Source organism: Panulirus ornatus, chromosome 25 (assembly GCF_036320965.1).
Source record: "Panulirus ornatus isolate Po-2019 chromosome 25, ASM3632096v1, whole genome shotgun sequence".
In the NCBI taxonomy this organism is placed as follows: Eukaryota; Metazoa; Arthropoda; class Malacostraca; order Decapoda; family Palinuridae; genus Panulirus; species Panulirus ornatus.
The window spans coordinates 8,389,199-8,410,472 of record NC_092248.1 but is presented as its reverse complement, the minus strand read 5'-3'; the positions used below and the strand labels follow the sequence as shown (position 1 = coordinate 8,410,472).

General features: G+C 40.7%; 1 protein-coding gene across 12 annotated transcripts in view; it reads left to right on the top strand.

Moving 5' to 3' along the window:
- The window catches only part of Ucp4A (Uncoupling protein 4A), a 90,430-nt gene that overhangs the window by 17,762 nt on the left and 51,394 nt on the right, over positions 1-21,274 (top strand). For 2 of the 12 annotated variants that reach the window (XM_071677466.1, XM_071677472.1), the window contains exons 1-3: positions 14,802-14,889; positions 17,959-17,980; positions 21,085-21,191. In XM_071677466.1, coding sequence (XP_071533567.1) covers positions 17,967-17,980; positions 21,085-21,191 — 121 coding nt within the window. In that variant the 5' untranslated portion in view covers positions 14,802-14,889; positions 17,959-17,966. Of the gene's footprint in view, positions 1-567; positions 603-14,184; positions 15,158-17,958; positions 17,981-21,084; positions 21,192-21,274 lie in introns of those variants that run through there. The other 10 variants (XM_071677463.1, XM_071677462.1, XM_071677471.1 and 7 more) reach the window with 10 other exon arrangements.

Genomic DNA, 21,274 nt, shown 5'->3' with positions numbered 1-21,274 from the left:
TCAGTCGTGGTAGGCGCCAACATCGTCAGCTTGCTTTGTTGACGTACGCGGTGACGACGTCGGGGCATTGATCATCCTCGGAAAAAGATATGATAGTGATGATAATGATATTAATGAAAATTTTCATTGAATTTAGGTTACAGTTCCTGAAAATACACAGGTGAGACCTGGTGGTAGGTCACAGTAGGTAACACGTTAAGTAATCCTAAATGACCTCAAGATATGTTCTTGAGAGCAAGACGATGAGTCTCATGTTGAGATAGTTATTGAGATTAATGCCAGCGTTTGTCAGGTCGGGGACTATTGCCACGGCATCGACCAAAACCTCTATAAATATACAGACCTAATTACTAAGTCGAGAAGAATGGGAAAGCCAAATTTGAAAACATCAATAAAGTTCATTTGTCTGTGTTGCCTATGTCATCTTTTGTCTTATGATTTGTTACGAGATTAAATCAGTTCGAAGGTTATCAAGGTTACAGGCTTGGGAGGGGGTCACTAGGGGGTCAGCAAGGTACATTATATATAGCCTGTGATCACCGTCCACTTGGCACTGCTGCGTCAACCTTCACCGGATTTGGAATGAACACCTCTCCGAAAAAGTAAGGCTTCTTTGTCTATAACTTCTTGCGCCACGGTTTCCTATATATATATATACACAGATGCCTGCCTGAGGTTACACAGCGACTGAAGAGCAGCTCCCTTTGGCAAGGATGTGTTATCATCGGTTGACGAGAGTACATATCTGTCAAGGGAGCCCATCAATTTCTTGCTTCTGACTGGAGCGCAGCCTTGAAGCTGCAGGATAGGAATTCGGGTGTTGTAACCCTTGGACCCCTTGCACAAAGGCCTGGCCTTAGGATTGTTTATATATATATATATATATATATATATATATATATATATATATATATATATATATATGTGTGTGTGTGTGTGTGTGTGTGTGTGTGAGTGGTGTAGCATGATCGTGTGTACCAAAGCTTTCCTTTCACCCATAACACAGCGAATACGTTTCTTTCTTGTTTAATGAGGTGCGGAATTGGAATTCTTATTGTGGTAGAGGATGTGGCGGCGGCTAGACTTGGCATGACGCGCACATTGTGTGCATACAGCCAGGCGGATATCACGCCAAGATTGTCGTCTGTTTTTGTCCTTGTCGTCAACAACTTCTCGGTAGCCATGTGATGGTATTTTTGCTTCCAGTGCCTGTGGCTGTTTTCATCGTGGTGTTGTGTCCTACCATTCCTGTTTTTGCTTCAAAGATTTTACTGCGTCGCATCTTCATGTTTACCGGGAGAGTCTTGGATTTTTTTTTCGTATGGTTGATTTGGCACCGGTAGCGGATCTCCCCGAGGTCTTCTTCCAACGTAATTTTATATGTAGGATCCACATTGGCTCACCTCTGAAATTATGGGACACTTGCCTGACGTTGTTACCCCAGTTCTTATTTGTTTACCTTTCATTACCCACCTTGTTTTCCCTAACGCTTGGATCCTTACCTCCTGTACCATGGTGACTTTACTCCTACCTCGTCCTTTGTAATGTGTTCAGTCTTATCCTTCTCCCACGATGGCTTCATTCCTACGCCGTCTTCCATGGTACCTCAGTTCATGCTCTTTCTCCTTGTGATTTATTGTTATTATTATTATTATTATTATTATTATTATTATCATTATTATTATTATTATTATTATTATTATTATTATTATTATTATTCCCTCCACCTTCCTTGAGGGTGTCATCATTCCCACCACATGTCCATGAACACACTGCACCTCCTCAGTTCTCAGTAGGGTCTTACTCACCCTTCGTCGTGGAAGTTAACCCAAACGTTCCACTCATATTTTCCCAGTCCTCTCGTATTATTCACTTCTTAGGGACTCCCCATCCTCAGAGGCTACGTATTGGACTCCAGTTGGTTCATATTTTTGTCGAGTCTTTATAGAAGTGAACCAAATTCTGGGCGAGTTTGACAGGGACTACGTCCCCTTGCAGGTAGGGGTGGATTCAGAGAGATAACAAAGGCATGGAGTACGAGGACCCGATTAGAAAGCTCGGCGCGGTGTGTACTGTTGTACTGTGCGAGTGTACGTGGACTCAACCTGATGTCTTTCTGTTGTAGGTCCGTCGAAAGGTCCTTTACGAATCGTTTATCCTTGCTTGGTCGCTAGTCTGGGTCCAGACCTGCCGAAGACGACGTCCTTCCTCTCCATTCTCTCGGCCTTCCGAAAGGCTAACGTCACTCGGTCACGTCATATTGCGATAGCTTCGGTAGTAAACGGGGTCGTGTCGCAAGTGTTACATGAGCATCTTGTATGGACTTTCATCACGGCAGATGTTGTGGTTGTGGAGGCTCGAGTGGAAACCACTGTAGCGCTCCGTAAGTCGAGAGTGGCGCGAGAACCTCAATAACAGACGGAGGCTTTGTGTACGGGTAAGGTAAGTTCAGATGGCAGACTTACGACAGCGCTCCGGCCTCCTCCTTCCGCCTCCAGGATCTCGTCCTTCAACTTTGGACTTTTCAAACACAAGTGAGCGAGGCTGACTGTCGTGGTTGGGTGAAGGTGAGCATCATAACATTACCTCTAAAACCACACAGTCTCGCTCCGCCCGCGCGGGGTGTCATTGTGTTGTTGTGACGGGTATTGTTGTTGGCCCAGCTTCATCCTAGTTGTGATGACTGGCGCTCCTTCTTCGCGGAGGAAACATTTGTGTTTTATTTCTTTCAGTTTTTGAATGTTTTATCGCTGGGGCTATCTCGCGAAGGCGGGAAAGGCCAGACAGGCCGTCAGATATAGAATCATTATTATTATTAGTAGTAGTAGTAGTAGGATTGTAGTATTACAGCGAACCCGCGCCCCTCTTTATACTAGCTCACATAAGGTTTGGTGGGCTTTCTCAGGGCTGTTACTTTTCCATTTTTTATGCCGTTGGTATGAATTTTATGTCGATGTTTCCTACTTGAAGAAGCTGATTTATATTAACGTTATATTGCATTTGCCATTTTCTAGACCATTGAGCAATTTTACCTAAATCCTATTGTATAGTTTTTCTGTTGGTATAGCACTGCCGATCTGTGTCGTTTGGCAAATTTAGACACTACGAGTTATTCAGCCCCACATAATTGTTAAATCCTATCTTCTGTTGACATGCCGGTGCCAATCTGTCATCTGGCAAATTTAGATGCTATACAGCCCCACATTGTTGTCGGTAATATTTGTGATGAAAAGCATTGGTCCTAGGACCGGACCGCATTGGTCACGGGTAACCACCACGGCAATGATTCACCTTTCATTGCAACTCTTTGTTTTCATATGGCGTAACCAGGCTTCTAGGCAGTTTCCTATTGCAACCAGTAATCCCCCCAAGCCCTGACAGGATGAGATCGATATACAGATGGATGGAGAGATACAGAGATTAGAAAGACAAAAAACATTTTAACGCCACTAGATGCCAGCAGTGATAGTTGTGTACCTTTTTGGGATAATTCACATGATCCCGTGTTGATGTCATCGACCTCACGTCTCCCTGTGTTGACCTTGACGTCATGTGATTCCGTGATGATGTCAGTGACCTAGCTGCTCGTGGTGAAGTTGGTCAATACTGGCACGTGAGGGATGGTCCAAGGGGAAGAATAGATGCATCGCGCCTCCGCCAACCTGATCTGGATGGGATAATGGAGGGAAACCATAACAGAAATATATATATATATATATATATATATATATATATATATATATATATATATATATATATATATATATATATATATATATATATATATATATATATATATATATATATATATATACGAATCTTTGTTTTCTTTTGTAGACGTGAGCAGTTATGTCCAGGCCATTAGGATAGGCGAGAGGGAGGCTTCTGTTTCCCATTGAAACTATATCTTCCCTTCCACCCAACTGTATTACCCTCCCATTGTAACTATAGCTTCTCCAGCACGTCTCTCTCCGACTGAAACTATAGCTTCCCTTCCACTTCATCCTATCGTATCCCATCCTATCCTCCCACACGCTTCATTACGAACATCCTTAGTGCAACCGTTAGCGTTGCTATGCATGTCTCCGAAGAGTTTGGAATCGAATCCTGAACGGGGCTGTTGGCTCAGCGGACCCACCTGTTCATCCTTCCCTTTGGGCTGGTCAGTAGATGAGTACATGGCTTAGACTGGTGTGTGTGTGTGTGAATAAAGACATGTTATATGTATAAGGTTGAGAAATGGGGTAACACGAGTGTGAAACTCTCCCCGTAACACACAAAGTACTCAATCACATACAGTTAATGGAAGGATGTTGACAATGTTACCAATTATCGTGAGCCTTGGAAACTGGTCTCCTGACCACATCATACACCAGAACACCCTCAACAGTTTCCGGAACTGGACCACCGCCAACCACGTCATAGCCTTGCTTCCAAATAGGTTCGGTCACTAAATGTCTAAGCCCTCCTCAGCTCCTTCCAGGTTTCAGTCCGCCAGTGTCCTCGGTGTCACTCTAGACGACAGTCCTAAGCTGAAAGTATACGTCAGTACCGTCATGATATCTGCTAGCAGTAGTATCTGCACCACGTCGACTCAGCACACAATGTAGGACTCTTCGCGTGTGCTCAGGAACGTCTACACAACTTTAATTCTTCCCGGGCTGACCTCTGCTTCCACCGCCTGGGTTTTCCCTCGTTCCCACCGTATAACAGCAAAGACTGGGAAAGATATAGAAAAGCAGCATATAAGATCATCCTCAACCCTTCTTACACCATAAATCAAGAGGCGCTGATTAACACATCGGTCCTCTCATTTCTCGAATTATCTCATGGGCCTCATATGATAGGCTTAGAAGCTACTTAACCAGCTCGCCATCGCTACCGCATGCCACCAAGGATCCCCACGTACCTTGGAGCGCAGTTCAGCACTGAACCTACGTCAGAGCCCATCTCAGCTCGTACAGATCGCTGTACCTTCAACATTCAGTAGACACCCCAGTGTATGTGTAAACATGTTCGTTTGATCTCGCTTTTTTTTTTTTCTGGTCCCACTGATTATAGTGTGTGTATTCTGTATATTCTCATTTTTTGACAGTTTATTCAATGAACTATTGATTATTCTAATGATTACAATGAAAATAGTCTCGGTTTATTAGATTGTGTTGGCAAAGGCTGTATAGGCAGTAGAGCTGCAGTGGGAGGAGCCCAATTTGAGGTTGAGAGAACTGACCAGGGTGTACTAAAATGGTTTGGACATAGGACGAGCGAAGGAAGTTGTCGAAGACGATCTACGTGCTAGAAGTGGAGGGGACAATTGGGTAAGGGAGGGAGACCGAGAAGGAGATTGTACGAAGCTTCGGATTGTTGGGGCCTGAATATTCCGTACGTCGAGAGGCGTGTGTGTGTGTGCATTAAAATGAATTGTATCAGTTTGGTACATAAGGAGCAACTTGCTGGGCTGAACCAGAACACGTGATGCTCTCAAGGTAAACCATGGAATGGTAACGTGGAGCTAGGCTGTGGACAGGGGCTCTTAGTTTTAGTCATTGTACACCACAGGTAGGGTGGGTGTGTACAGCACAGGAGGCAGCTGTTGTTCTCGTGGTCCTGACGCTACCTTGCTCAGACGGGAGGACCTGTTACGTATACGGGAAAATTATTATTTTTATGATAATAATAATAATAATAATGATAATAACTAATATTATTATTATTATTATTATTATTATTATTATTATTATTATCATTATTATTATTATTATTTTTATTTTTATTATTATTACAAAGGAACCATACCAGCTTACTGGATACACACATCTGCTGAAAGGCAGTATACACAGACGCGACACAAAATGATGCACCGCACACTCACAACACTTCAGTAGACACCAGTGATACCTCTACTGGCGTCAGTGGGTCATGAATTATAATTAGTATTCCTATCAAAACAGTGTCATTGCCAGTGTGTTAATTAATGCTCCACGGCTCTTGTTGTTGACAGTGCAGAAGTGTCGGTGTGAAAGGCAAGGGTTACTTGTGTGGCGCAGGTGGGTACAAGCTGGTGTTGTTTTGTTGAACGTGGAGTGTTACTGGGGTTGATCCTTGGGTATAGAGTGTCACTGGGGTTGAACCTGAGGTGTGGAGTGTTTACTGGGGTTGAACCTGGGGTGTGGAGTATTACAGGGGTTGAATCGGGTGTGGAGTATTACAGGGGTTGAATCGGGTGTGGAGTGTTACTGGGGTTGAACTTGGGATGAGTGTTACAGGGGTTGAACCTGGGATGTGGAGTGTTACAGGGGTTGAACCATGAGTGTGGAATGTTACTGTGGTTGAGCCAGGGGTGTGGAGTGTTACGGGTTGAACCTGGGGTGTGCAGTGTTACTCGAGGTGAGTAGAGTTGTAGTGGAAATTGTGAATCTAGTAAAGTCAGTTGAACTTAAAGTTCAGGAGAATGTAGTAGTCTTTTAACAGGTGGGATGTGAAGTGTAACGGAGTTTAATATCTTCGAGTACGACGTTACGACCCTTATAAGCACAACGGTATAACCCTAAGTACGACCCATGAATACACGAGTCTGACCCCTTGAGTACGACGCGTCGGGACGACCTTTGGGTATGATGGCGTGACGTCTGATGACGTGACCTTTAGATTAAAATCCTTTGATTATGTGTTTAAGCTGCTGTGATAGAGTTGTAAAACCGTTGGTATCTTACGATATCAGTTTGACTGTTACGGTTATCTTGAACGCGTCGCCAAGCAGCATTGCGAAAGGATAAGAATACCCGTTAATTTGAATCATACATAAGTTCAGAGCACCTTATTGCCAAATGTTAATTTTCTCTGGGTTGTTATTAGGATGGGTGTGCACCCTAGCTGGTAACACTTGTTGCTTGTAAGGTAGACCAGTCAGTAAGGGGGTTAGCAATACTGTATAATCATCCATCTGATGTAATGATGAACTTAAGATATTTTGATGTATGTCTGCTATGGTGTCAGGTTGTGAGGGTCTTGTGTTTGCAGTCCTTCTTGGTGTCCTGACTATATGTAATCTGAGCACGACCCGTGAGCCGTTATAACGTAGGGTCGTACCATCGTATTTGCAGGTCGCGCCATCATGCATGCTCATGGGTTGTACCGTCGTGCCTATGAGTTGTCCTGTCGTGCTCATAGGTTGTCCTGTCGTGCTCATGGGTTGCCCTTTTGCGCTCATGGATTGTACTGTCATGCTTATGGTTTTACTGTCGTGCTCATGGGTTTTACAGTTCGTGTGTTTGAATGATACTTTTCGTACCATGCTTATGTATGTTAGTAAACGATAATCGTGTGCGAAGGAAGGTGTGAATGGTGGAAGTGGGGTAACTCCTCATGGATACGCCATATTTTAGGAAGCAGAACTGTCTTAAATCTCCCATGAGCGAGTTCTCGTACAATATCCTCATGATTGTAGATCTTGTAGCTACGTACAGTCCCCAGAAAGTGTAAGAGAGGACCTAATAAAGACATAAAGTATTTCAAAGTATTTCAATAGGTAAAGGAAAAAAATGAGAGAAAGGTCTTCAAAGTGGCAGAATTGATATCAAAAGTTCAGAATTGATATTAAAGTTCAATATTTAACGAAGCGAGGTTCAAACTATTAAGAAAGAGCCTCACACAGAGAATTATGATTGAATGGAATAATCTTCCACATGTAAGTGATGTCAGTACTACAAATTGATTTAGAACCAGACTTGATAAGCACCTGCTAGACATAGATAAATATTGGTCTTGCCTGTACAAACCATTAACCCTGAAGTGTAGGTGTATAAGACACGCTTCAAAGGCAAGGAAATTAGTTTTTACTCTCCATAATTGAACTTGGACTAGTCATTCTTTTGGTTCCTTTTTACTTGAACCAAAATCATTGTATGCTTAACTAATGGTCTTTAGGGAGCTATTTTTCAAGGTTAAGAGTTTGAGGTCAAAGTTTGTGACTACATAATGTTTCGTATCTTGCAATTAGTTGATGTCTGAGAGGGAGTGGTTCGACTGAGGTCTCTGATAACGGTCCCCAAGTAACAGATGATAGGTGCTGTTATGCTGTAACGATTGAAAGGGATTTTTTTTTACGTAATTCTTACATAATGGAGACGATAGTTGTATAAACCCCCCACCCATGGTGTCTGGAGATAAGTCCACGTTCCCCGTCTGTCTATCGTAGCGTCATGCCTTGATAATTTTTGTGAAGGTAATCTTTTTAGGGTTCATAAGTAACGTGAGCTGAAATGCATGGTCGTCAGTTTATGGCCTCGCTAAAATGCTTTAATGATTACTTCTGGAATGCAATATAGATAACTGGAAATGCTCGGGTAATACAGTGTTAGAAATCAGTTAGTTGCAGAATATTATTCATGAGGTATCTGTGATCAGGGTGACGTGTGGCCGTATGGCCCTTATGGTCTTTGGTGATACGACTATAATGTTTCGTATTGTGAGGCCGCAACCACGCCTGTCGACTAGGATGCTGCTGTCGAGGCCACACAAGATCGCCGTAACTGTTGTACAGGCTAGGCCACACAAGTTCGCTTTAACTGTTGTTGTACAGGCTAGGCCGGAGGACAAGATCGCCTTTACGATAACTGTACTTACGAGGCCACGAGACAAGATCACCCTGACGTTGGCTGCCCTTGCATTTGTATTTACGCTTCAGGTCTAGCGAAACAACTAAAAATAGAATAATGAATATCCTATTATCCTTAACTTTATCTCGCGGTAGATGCGAATTTTATTGATTTCCTCCCGTGAAACATACATTTTCAGGTATTTACTCCGTAAGACCCGTGGACTTAAATACTTTGAAATTCATGGCACATCCGCGATAGGTATAAACAGAACAATCTGCAGTGCACTCCCACCTCTTCTTGTCCACCAGTGCCCGATCGTTTCATTTTGGGTTAGAAATAAAAAGAATGAAGGGAACGCCTGACAGGGTGTAGATATAAAGGTCTAGAAGTGTCCACTCGTCCGCTTTAGCTATAAACATCACATCCTCGAGCGCCTACTGCTGCGTTTAGAAATAACATCCGACAGCGCCCACGCATAGGACTGTTGCCCATTATGTTGGTCACCAAAATATAACCTTTCGCGTGTCCACGAACTAAGTTTAGAGGATCATATGATTATTAGCGTTGGTCTTGGACTTATGTCAGAGCACCTTGATGCTGTTCCTAACAATGAAAGTGATATTATTATCTTCGCTATGATTATTGGACTGAATTATATATTCATTCTTTGCGTATGACGGTACGACTGTACTAGCACACCGTAGCGATCCTTGGTTATGATGGCATGGCCTTTCACGTGAACCTTAAGGGACGTGCTTTCGCGCTCAATAGGTACCCCGTCGTGCTCAAAAGGGTTTAAAAGAGCGTCCTGTGAAACCTGGAGCCGCTAGGCGTGAGGTAGCGTAGCTGGTCATCTGCATATCTCCTGCTGGCCTTTGTTCAGAACAGCAGCCAGCCACAGGCGGCAACAAGGAGCTATTCCTGACACACAGGATGGCTCACTTACCCATGGGAATTGGGCGTCCCCGCATTTTGCCATCGTGCGGGGTTGATGACTTATCCGTTCTTAAGATAGGTGTATTGTCTCAGTTCTTGATATAGTTGTGATACCCGTTGTCTCAGTTCGTTAGCAATGCTTCTTGTCTTATTTTTGAAGATAGTTGTTTAGTTGCCTCAGTTCTTAAGATGGTAATATTTTGTTGTCTCACTTCTCAAGATTATCTTGATACCTGTTGTCTTAGTTCTTAAGATAGACGTGATACCTGTCGTCTCAATTCTTAAAGATAAGTTGCGTTCTGTTGCCTCATTTCTTAGGACAGTCGTGGTATTTGTTGACTCAGGTCATAAGATACTTGTGTTACTTGTCTCATTTCTTAAGAAAGTTGTGGTACTTAACGTCTCATTTCTTAAGATGATTGCATTTCTTGTTATCTCATTTCTTAAGATAGTTGTGATGCATGTTTCAGTGCCTAAGAGAGTTGTGATATCTGTTTTATCACGTAATCTCAAAAGAAATATCACCGACATTCACTTCAGTCCTGAAGATCATAATGATCCCCGTCATCTTTGAAAATTCCGCTAGTCGTTCAAGTTGGGTCCGATTATTCCGTTAAAGGGCGTCGCTGGCCGCCAACCAGTGATAACCGGCTCAGCCAGTGTCTATCAAGGTCGTCCCACGCATACATATGTAGTCTGCTGTTTTCAAGCGTTACTGTTGCCATGTTCATGTGTCTCCCTTTTCGTCCCCCATGTAGGCTACTGTATTTTGATGTGCTGTTGCTTATATTTTCTTAATGTGTAAATTAGTAAGGGCTCGTTCGGGCCTATCAATACATTGCAGATCAGCTAATTTTTATGATTAGCATACCTATGGCTGCCCTGAAGGTACAGGTCAGACATAAGCCCGCGGGCCACTCTTTTATCGCAATGTACTCTAGGCTCAAGGTTTTTCTGACCTTTATCATAGTATATGGTGGCCCCACACCCGCACCAGTCGTATATCTCTACAAGATTTCGTAAAAGAAGTATGTGGAATTTCTCAGATGTCTTATACAAGGACTTGGGGATACAGGGCGAGTTCTTTTCCTCGTATTTATCCCTTGTTCCTGATCTCTTGTATTTGATTTTTTTTATTTCCCATGTTTCATGATTTCGTAGTATTTTGTATATGATATTTCATGTATTCTATTTCCAACTGCTTTTATTTCATAGTTTCTGAACATCCGCCTTTCTATATGAACTGAGATACCAGATGTCCGACTCTGTTTATTTTGAATTCCCATTTTGTCCAAAATTGTGTATTGATATATCCATTTCCACGTGCTTATGATGAGTGAAGTAATGTATGTAATAACAATAAAGTTAAAAGGGTTCGAAATATTAATGGGAAGATGGAGGTAAAATAAGGTGATGATGGACTTCATTTATATAACGATGTAACAATGGAGGTCATTAATATAATGGCGGTAGTGGAGGATAGAGGTATAATGCTGTGATGAAGGAGGCCAATATTAATGTGACCTGAGTAATCAGACCCGAGATGAACGGGGTTTTAATTTTGTTATGAGAAAGACAGGTAACAGGACGTCTGCTTTTTTTTTTTTTTTTTTTCACGCATTGTAGAGAAATCGCATTATACACCATTTACAAGCTGCATGATATAAATACGAGATCTTTTAAAGAGTTAGGTGTTATGACCTGGATATGCAGTTGATACAGAGCATGCAAAAGGAAGGATGCAATTTAAATGGCGGTTGTTGGTTCGTAGGGCACACGCAGAGCTGGTCTGCTGAGGTGGATGGCATTGATGACAGAGAGGACTTTTAGACGCGAAGTCGTTTTTCTTCTTTTTAAGTCCTGTTATGCAAATAGATTTTTTGTACATAGCTAACGCCTGTATTATCAGCCGAACCTAGATGACCCCTCGAGGGAGGGCTAGTCCCCAACCAGACGACCTTACCGGTTGGAAAGTACGTTTGTAGGAGTAGTCTGTTGAGGAGGATGGTTTTGCCTATGTTAGCGAGGCTTCTCGAGCGTGTAGAGCAGAGACTAGTGCGCCTGGTTATACTCAAATGGAACCACGAGTCACCCGGTCAAGCTGTTTGTGGTAAACGATTTCACTGTGCCAAAGCTCAAGGATTTACTGAGGTAGGCAAGGACCGCAAGTTCCCGTGTCATCTTTTTGTATTTTGACTCGCCGCAAGAATGGTAAACTTATCGTGTCCGATATCGTATGTTTCTTATTGTCTGACTGGCAACGGGAACAAGTGAGATGGCGATGGTTGTAAAATGTGGCACATTGTCACATTCCTTGGATTGCGAGGAAACATCCGAGTCTGCCCCATTCACTGGTCTTTCCAGAGGGAGGTTATTGATTTGTTTGTAGAACCTTAGCGGCTCCAGGTTCCAGGGTGTTCTGGTGCTTACTCCCCCCCCCCCCCCTCCAGTCTTACATATTTCAAAATCACACAAAGAATGATACCGTTCCTTCCTCATTGTCTGAATACATGGCACATTGTGTCTCTTCGATATGTACTTTAGGTTGAATTAAATTGCGTAGGTGGATTTGCCACACACACACACACACACACACACACACACACACACACACATATATATATATATATATATATATATATATATATATATATATATATATATATATATGTATATATATATATATATATATATATATATATATATATATATATATATATATAGAGATAGAGAGAGAGATAGATAGAGAGAGAGAGAGAGAGAGAGAGAGAGAGAGAGACCATTATAATTACACGGTTGATTGTGCCTGATCACATTGTTACCAGCGCCACTGGAAAGGTTTGATCATTACTGCCGCCTCAGAGTTACAGATGACTGGGATCGTGACTTTTATCACGAGTTTAAATTTTATTTATTCTATTAAGACATTATTAGAATCAAACGGAGACGCAGTTTTTTTCACTCAAATTTTCCGTAATTACAGAATTTGATTAATAAAAGATATTGATTATTATTGTGTGATAGGAGTAATATGATTTTGAATATATATTAATACGTAATGTTAGATTGTCAACAGTTTTTAGTGTGCGTTTTCTGGTAAAGACATGGAAATGTTGATTTTGTACTGATTTAGGTTACTTCTATTACTATTTATATTGTCCGATTTTCATAGAAATATATCCTGTCCAGTGTCCGCAAGAGAGAGAGAGAGAGAGAAAAAAAAAAGCTAAGGTTTACTGTCTGTACAAGCTTATGACGCTCTCAGGGTGAAATCTTCATGCATTAGGTCCCTGAAAATAGTATTTCTAGCGGTATAGGCACCAGCTGCCCGCCTCAGCGTGCCTTGGGCTATCTGAAGACGAGGATGTTTCTTTACTTCTCATTTTGAGAACTTCGCTCTGTGCGCATTATATTTTCCACCTGTGCGTCAAGATGGTGGCTCTTACCTTTCTAGAAGCAACAAAATGTGGGTACACGTGAGATTTCTTCTAGGCACACTGGGCGCTCAGAACGCACGATTAGGCGGCTGCTTTTAGCAGCACTTAATCATTACCTCGCGTCATTCAGATCAAGAGCCTACAGACCCAAAACATGGACTTAAAATACTTCATGAACCTTGCCTATTGCTTGCCCAGACGTCAGCAGGTGCTCAATCATGGCCAAAGCAGAGATGACGACTTATCAATATGAGTGTGACACCTTTGAAATTACCAATAACCGAAAGTAATTGAAGATTTCCATATAAACAAGTGAAATACCTGAACCAGAAAATCTGTGTTATTGAAGGACAACGACAAATACTTTGAGACAGGTTATTTACATTGTCCATCAGGCTAAGCAGTTAGAGAGGATAAATGATCAGTATTCATCAGGCTGAGCAGTTGGAGAGGATAAATGATCAGTATTCACTTTAGAAAAAAAAAATTGTTTCATTATCATAGTTAAGAGTCTGATTTTTGTAATAAGAGAATGCATTTGAATTTCCCCCGGACCCGTCGACAGGAAACTTGAATCCTAGCGACGGCTGCTCGATACATAGGCTTGCCATGATTTAACAGAAGGACTTTTCAGTAACTGAAAACAGCTAACTTACCTCTCTGCGCTGACCATAATAGCTGATTTTGTTTACATATTGTGCAGCACATTGTTTAAAGTGAGAAGAATGGGAGACCCTGTTTACGGTGCTGACAGCTTTTTGTGTGTGGGGGGGGGGGGGGGGGAAGAGGGGAGCAGAACTTTTTCCACTTCAGCGTTCACAAGGTGAGTTTATCTTGTTCGTCTCCGTAAAAGTCTAAACGCGGTGGTGTAACATTTTGGATGTTTTGATGGCAGGAAATAAATACAGAAATGATTCCTCTTCCAGCGGCAGCACACATCTCTTAAATCTTTTAGCGTTTTACCTTCACCCTCTTGTAAGTCTTTGTGGTAATTCATTGATATGGCCCGGAAGGTATAAGTGATATTTGCCATACTTGTTAAGCCTGCTGGATTGAAGGTGGAGAGATGCACTTCCCTTCACCCCCTCCCCTCTCCCCCATTCACCGTTATAGTCCCAAGGTGGAATTTAGTGGCTTTGATGTCAGGAAGGCTTGTCGAAGGTCGGACGAGTCTCTCGCCACCTCACGCCATGGTCGGGTGGGAGCGACGTTGGCGGCGGCGCAGTTGCTAAGTCGTTTAAGGCGCTCCGGAGGCCTGTGTATCAACCCCTTGAAAAGAGTTGTCGTGGAATGTTGTTTCTCAAGTGTACTAGCCAAGGGTTATACTTTGGGTTACACAGTTTGACTACATTCATCTCCGGGCAGACTTCTTTTTTCTTCTAGCAGTAGGAGCTTATTAGTCCACTATCTCTTTATGTATATTATGATACCTTACGGTAAAGTCCGGAAATTATATTGTTTTTCTTAAATTTCGCGGGAAAAGGTCAGCATAAACAATCCTCTCCAAGATTGGCTGGCACGTGCGAATGGCGAACGCTGATTGGCTGTGGCGGAGGTGTGTCGAGGGGCCAGCACCTGATCGATGACATCATCTCGCCGCGACGCACGAGGGAGGGGAATTTTCCACCTCTTCCCATAACACGCACACAGACGCCCTGCGCACGCGTAAAATTTTCCATACTTTGACCGCTATAATGAACACAGGTTTCTTCTCTTATCTGTAAAACCATGTGCGGCGGTGTTTGGTTGAGCAAAACGGTGGCCGTGAAGGCTTGCTGTGTGATGACGCACGTGCGGCTGTGGGGCGCAGTTGTGCTTTGGGCGGCGGCAAGCGAGGCTAGTGAGGACTGTAAGGTTGTCAGGGCAGTGTGAGTCTTGTGCCTGTACTGTTGACACGCGTTCAATTGCTGGTCACGGTAATTCATCTGACGCCACTACACCTGCACAGTTCGACCATCTAGATTTATTTTGTAGTACTGAGAACATTTGGTGATAATATGCGAGACTTGAGAGTTGCTTGCATCTGTACGCCTCTGTTGACTTCGACCATTTTCCACTATTTAAGATTGTTGACTTTAATGTGTATTTTGATAGATATATAAGGATATTGGGAAAAGATACAAAGAAAATTGAGCCTTAGTTTGGCGATTGCGTCATTTAGATTTGTCTGGCCAAAATTTAGAGGTGAGTTAACATTATTTTAGTGAATTTCTTTACTTCGCGACGTTATTTATTACTACAGTTTAGTAAGTGAAGACACATTTCACTCACTTTAATTATATATATATATATATATATATATATATATATATATATATATATATATATATCAGAAAATCTTTTTAAGGTAACGTCTCATTCCGGTAACCATTATTCAATTGCTTTGTTACGGGAAACAGGTAGTATGTACCGCCGTAGGAACACAAGGGAAAGAAGTATCGCTTTTTCATCAGTGATAAGACCTGGTTGGGCCAGATGAAAACACTTCTGCTGGAAGGAGTGTGTCCCTTCATGGGAGAGCGAATTCCCTTTAAGATTTACGTGAAATAACTTGCTTCGTTTTCACCACAGTTCCACCAATTCGTATCATTATAGTTAAGCGAACCACGGCCAGACGTCTGTAGGTTGCTAGGAAAGTAGCGCTCAAGACTCTTTTTTCCCCCCATCACTTTGAATTTTATTTGTACTTTTTAATCTGTATTTCATACATTTCCATTCATATGTCATTTTCATTCGTTTTTTGTAATAAGTTTGCCGTAGATGTACATTGAAGCATCTCTAGTGCACACCTTGACATTTTCAACATGCCACGGCTTACTGGTACTTCTTCCAATCACCGAGAACCAAACCAGCATCTCTGACTGTAGCCATATAATGAAGATCGGAATCGGAATTATTATATTAAACACAGCCTTCGTCCAACATTTGTATCCTGATAACGACATAATCATTTCTTTATCCCCAGAAATCATAACGTCCTTGTCAGGTCGTTTGGGTCATTTTCTTATACATATTTCCTTTATGCTTATGTCTCAATATTCGTCTTCTCTGCCTTGACCGCCGAATGCATATCATTCACATCCTGTTTGTCGGGCAGTTTCAGGCTGTAAGACTTTTATTGTCTTGGATTTTGATCGAACCTATGGCACTTGTCAGTTTGCTTGAATGTGGGTTGAGACGGCACCAACAACTGAGGCCGTAATCAATGCCATCCTATTAACGCTATTATATACACTAGCCTGAGCCAGGTACCCATTTTATCGACCAACCCTAGGGTTGGATGAGCAGCTGGGTTGTCTGTGGACCGATGCCGCATTCAGAATCTACCAAATGTTTCCCGAGTAGCACAGATGTATGATTACCTCACTTACCATAGTTATTTTCATATTTATGTCGTATTATTTTGATAATTGGTATTTTGGGGATGCAGTCATGTACGCTATTTGACCGTAAATTTTTAATGATGTATCAACTATTGGAAATAAAAGAAATATGTTCTTGAAAAGGCTTCGTAATATTCCATGTTCATCCCGTATGACGTTATCATCTGTTTGATTGAATATGAATGTTTGTGAGAGTCCTCTTCATAAAATCTCTGTAAAACTTTAATGTGTGTCAGTAAGAATGCCAGTAAGAGAATCATTTGATATGTGGGTGTTTGCTTGTTTTGGAATCAGTACGTGTGATCATATTAGTGATATATATTAATGATAATCGCTCCGGGACCAATTTCAATGAGTCATGGTGTTACCAGGACCTTTCTAATGGCTTCTGCAGCCCACACACCGCCACTTCCAGTAGCAGTGAAGTGAAGACTCATCTGGAGTTAAAGGTACTTTGACGAGACTGTACTCCCAATGGTGAAGCCATCTGGAGTTAAAGATATTTTGACGAGACAGTACTGTACTCTTAATGGTACAGCCTCGCAAAAGTGACCTTATTCGTGGTGTAACCTCGAGCAGTCGGTCTGGAGAGTTATTGTGGCCTTTTCTTCGTTTGTTCTCGGCGCTTGCGCATATATATATATATATATATATATATATATATATATATATATATATATATATATATATATATGATGTGTGTGTGCACCTCTTTTAGGTACTGCCATGGCTGCTATCCATTCTAGCTACTCTTGATGTCCCCCACGTGTATCCTTCTTACTGAATTTTTTACTTTCTTCCTCTGTTTGTGTGTCACTTCTGATGAATTTCCAGCAGAATTCGTTTTAGCTTGCAAGTTTTCCTAGCCTGCTGTAGTACCTCCTGGCTACATAACTCCATGTTGTTTGTTTTTATTCAAAGGTAGTAGTATCAGAAGTTTTCTTACATGTGTTTAAGGAAGACTGCAGCTAAAATGAGTACTTTGCCTCCACATGTTGAGGTCACCTACATCATGAGTGACATTTATTGGTATAATTGTGAAGCACATTTTCACACTAATTGTGTATTGAATTAACAAATGCCAGGATTTAAAGTGCCTTGAAATAACTTTTTGTAATTAGGAAAGAGTGGGTAATTTGTATGGTAGAAGCATAGAGGGCCTCTCAAGAATGTTCAGAATCGTGATGGTTCAGCCATAGCTGATGATTGCCTGAATGTGAAATAGTACCAGAATCTGAAATGTTTGATAATTTGATTTCTTAAATGATAAACTGTAACTTATTTAATTTATAGATAAGTAAGGTATGATTCTATGAATTAGTTAATTTTTTTGTGAGAATTGAGCTCATTGAAAGTTAAAGTTTGTATAGCTTATGCATTGTTGATTATAAAAGTTTTTACTACCATCTTTGAGGCATTATATATTCAATTAGATTATATTCTGCATTTTTTTTATAAAAATTAGAATTAGTTTTCTTGATTTATAGAACTAGTTTCTTTTAATTTTTTCTTCTTTGTCTTAAGAATCCATATTGGAAAGCCCAGAGATTCTTTTAATATGAAGATAGCTTTTCTAATGATTTTTTTTTTCTTTCTTGCAAGCTGCCAAGATGAATAGTAATCGGTAAGTATGATTATGCTTTGTGATTATATACAAAGAATTAGGTGTAGGTCTCTTTAATTTAAGAGTAAGTTAAATTTTTTCACCATAAGGAGAGTATTTCAATTAGAGAAAATTTTTTGCTGTCTGGGATGCATGGGTGGGATGTTTGATCATTTTACTTGCTAATCTGTCTAATACTTTCTCTGTTCCACTAACAAAATTCTCTAAGCAGAAAACAGTTATACAAGATTAGGTAAGTGATAATGTATTAGGAAAACTAAAAGTTTTGCATTTCATTTTATGCATCATCTTAACGTTATCTTTTTATGTAATTTACCAAGAAAATTAGTACAGTACCTTTGAATTGTTATGAGCACTTGTATGTGTTTGGGGAGAGATGTATTTGTTTGGAGAGAGATTGAAACGTAGTTAACGTTACCTCATGCTGCTTTGATCCTCATGTGAGAAATCACCAAGGGCAGCTATTTCCTCATATGAAGTCTAATTAATCATCTTCTCATTTGAATTTCTGGCTGATGTTTGACTTCATCTGGTATCCATAGATGGTACTAACAAACTATTGGGAAGCCAGATTTACACACCCACTAGTCATTGCTAGAATTAAAGAAAGTTTGTCTTGTTGTTTGTACTATTGATGAAAATGATCTTATTTTTCATTCATTTTGATTATATTTGTGTGTAAATAGTATATAAACATGTAAATCATGCATATGATAGATAGAAAATACATATGCAAAATTATATAAATGATACAAATGAGATGTGTTGAATCATGCCTGGAAAAAAATTATTTAATATTTTTAGGTTTATGCATAACAATATCACTCCTTGAAAGAAACCATAATCATCATATACGTGTACTGTATTCATTCCTTCTGTGTTCTGCCTTCACTCCTTGTACTTTCTGTTGTGCTGCAACATATCTTGACTAGCCTATCATTTGCAATTTGTTCTGCATGACCATAATGTCTTGAAAGACTTTCATACTTGTGTTTTTCACATGACTTCCTCACATCACATAATCTTTTCACAGCATTCTTCATTTTGTCAGTCCTCCCAATTCCAACTATAAAGTACACATAATCCATCTGTCCTTTTTTTTTTTTATCCTTACCCATGGACACTTGGGTTTCACTGCTGTATACCAACATTAGAATGGATACTCCTTCATGAAAACCTCTTGCCCATTCTGCACGTAAACTTTTTCTATTCACCAGAGCTCTTAGTGCACCCCCAATTTTTTGCCCCTTCATGACCCATTTTCCCACTTTAGCATTCCCACCATGATCCTTACTATACCTCACATCCAAATTTTTAAACTCAAAAAGTAAAATTTATTTAATAAACTCAACAATATAAGTCAAATGGTTTTCTTTAAAAAGCTTCTGTGGAGGTGTAGTTTTTAGATATCTATTTCTTAACACTATATTTACTAGAGTAAGCACAATTTCTGCCTGATAGAGATAGCATTCACTACATTTAAAGATTTACCTCTTTACTTCAAACTGTAAAATAAAGTAGTTAAGGTAAATACAAATGTTTTTGAGAGAGTTAGAGTCTGTTAGGGTTTATTTGGAGCATGAGGGGAAGTCAGACCCTGATTTCTAAATGACAGCTTTGGAGGCAGACGAGTTAAAAAACTGTATAAGCTGCTGTCTGAGTTTGGGAGAGTATATGAAAGGATGTTGAGAATTAATGTGAATAGGAGTCTGGTTTTCAGGTTTAGCAAGGAGAGACAGGTTGATTTGAGTGTGAGTTTGAATTTGGAGAACCTTGAGTAATTGGAGTGTTTTGATACATGAGAGTGGATATGGCAGTGGATGAAACTATGGGAGCTGAAGGGAACCATGTGTTAGGTTAGGTTGGCAAGGACAAAGATGGCTATGTTTGATGAATATGATAGTCCTGACAGTTCTGTATGGTTGCAGTGTCTGAGAAGATTGTGTATTGTGAGGAGGGTTGATCATGTAATGATTGACAGCATAAAAAAAATGGTGTAGGAAGCAGTGTATGAATGAGGGAGCTGATCAGGGCATGCTGAAATAGTTTGGACATATGGAAAGGATGAATGAGGAGAGATTGACAAAGATGATATACTGTTCTTGTTAAAAGAAAGAGAGTTAGAGGATGGGGGAGCCCAAGGAGGGGATGGACGGGTAGAGTGAGAGACTTGTAGTTATCAAAACATGAACATGCAGGGGGTGGGTGACGGGCTTTCATGGAATAGAGATAATTGGTATGATATGATGTACAGGGGTTGACATGCTGTCATTGGGCTGAACCAAGGCATATGAAGTGATCAAGGTAAAACCAGTTATAGGTCTTTTAGGGATTGGCTGTGGATAGGGAGTTGTTGCTTCTGTGCATTTGCATTATGCCTGACAACTAAACAGTTGATGTGAGAAGATGGGGCTGTTCCCTCCATTTTTCCTGGCTGTACCTGTCCACCATTGGGATCAACTAACAATGATGAAAGATATCAATAATTTTCCTGTTATTTTTTATCTTTTTATACATGTTTGCCATTTCCCACATTGGCAAGGAGAATTGGCATTGTTCACTCATATCAAGTCTTTAGCTGTCATATATAATGATCTGAGTGGAAAAGTATGGAAATAAGATGCCTGAAGACAGTATGTGGTGTGTGGCAGGTTAATTGCATTAGGATTGCCAATGTATGAGAATGGTGTGGTAGTAAGGGGAATGTGTTTGATAGAACATTAGGCAGGAACAATATGTAGACACATTAGATGTAAGTAGTCGGTAGGATCATTAGGTAAGAAAATGAAACACACCTCGATTTGCCCTTTGCCAGTGGCCTAAGAGTGAAGCACTAAAGGCCAAGAACGGCTTTGGAGTTCAACAGTTATGGAGAATTTTGCTGTGGTCACCTGTTTAAGGGAATTTCCAGAGGGAATAGGTATTAGGGATATGAATAGAGCAGTGAAACCATGTTCTAATCAAATCGTTGTACTGTTAAACATCATGCAAGAATGTTTTAGTAAACTAAGACTGACAAAGCATCATTCATTCATTTACAAATCTTGAAGTAGAACTTATGATATTAAAGAGTATGAGTTTAACACTTACTTTACTTTTTGCAGGATGGTAGTAGCACAACGGGGGGTCATCCCACCCCCTAAACATTATGCCGATGCTGCATGGTTCAAGTATATTCTGTCATGTGCTGCAGCTACTACTGCTGAGATGGGTAAGTTATCAAGTACTTGATTGGGAAACACAAGTGAGACTTTTTTGGTCTTAATGATAGGTGTGAATTTTTTAATAGCTGTC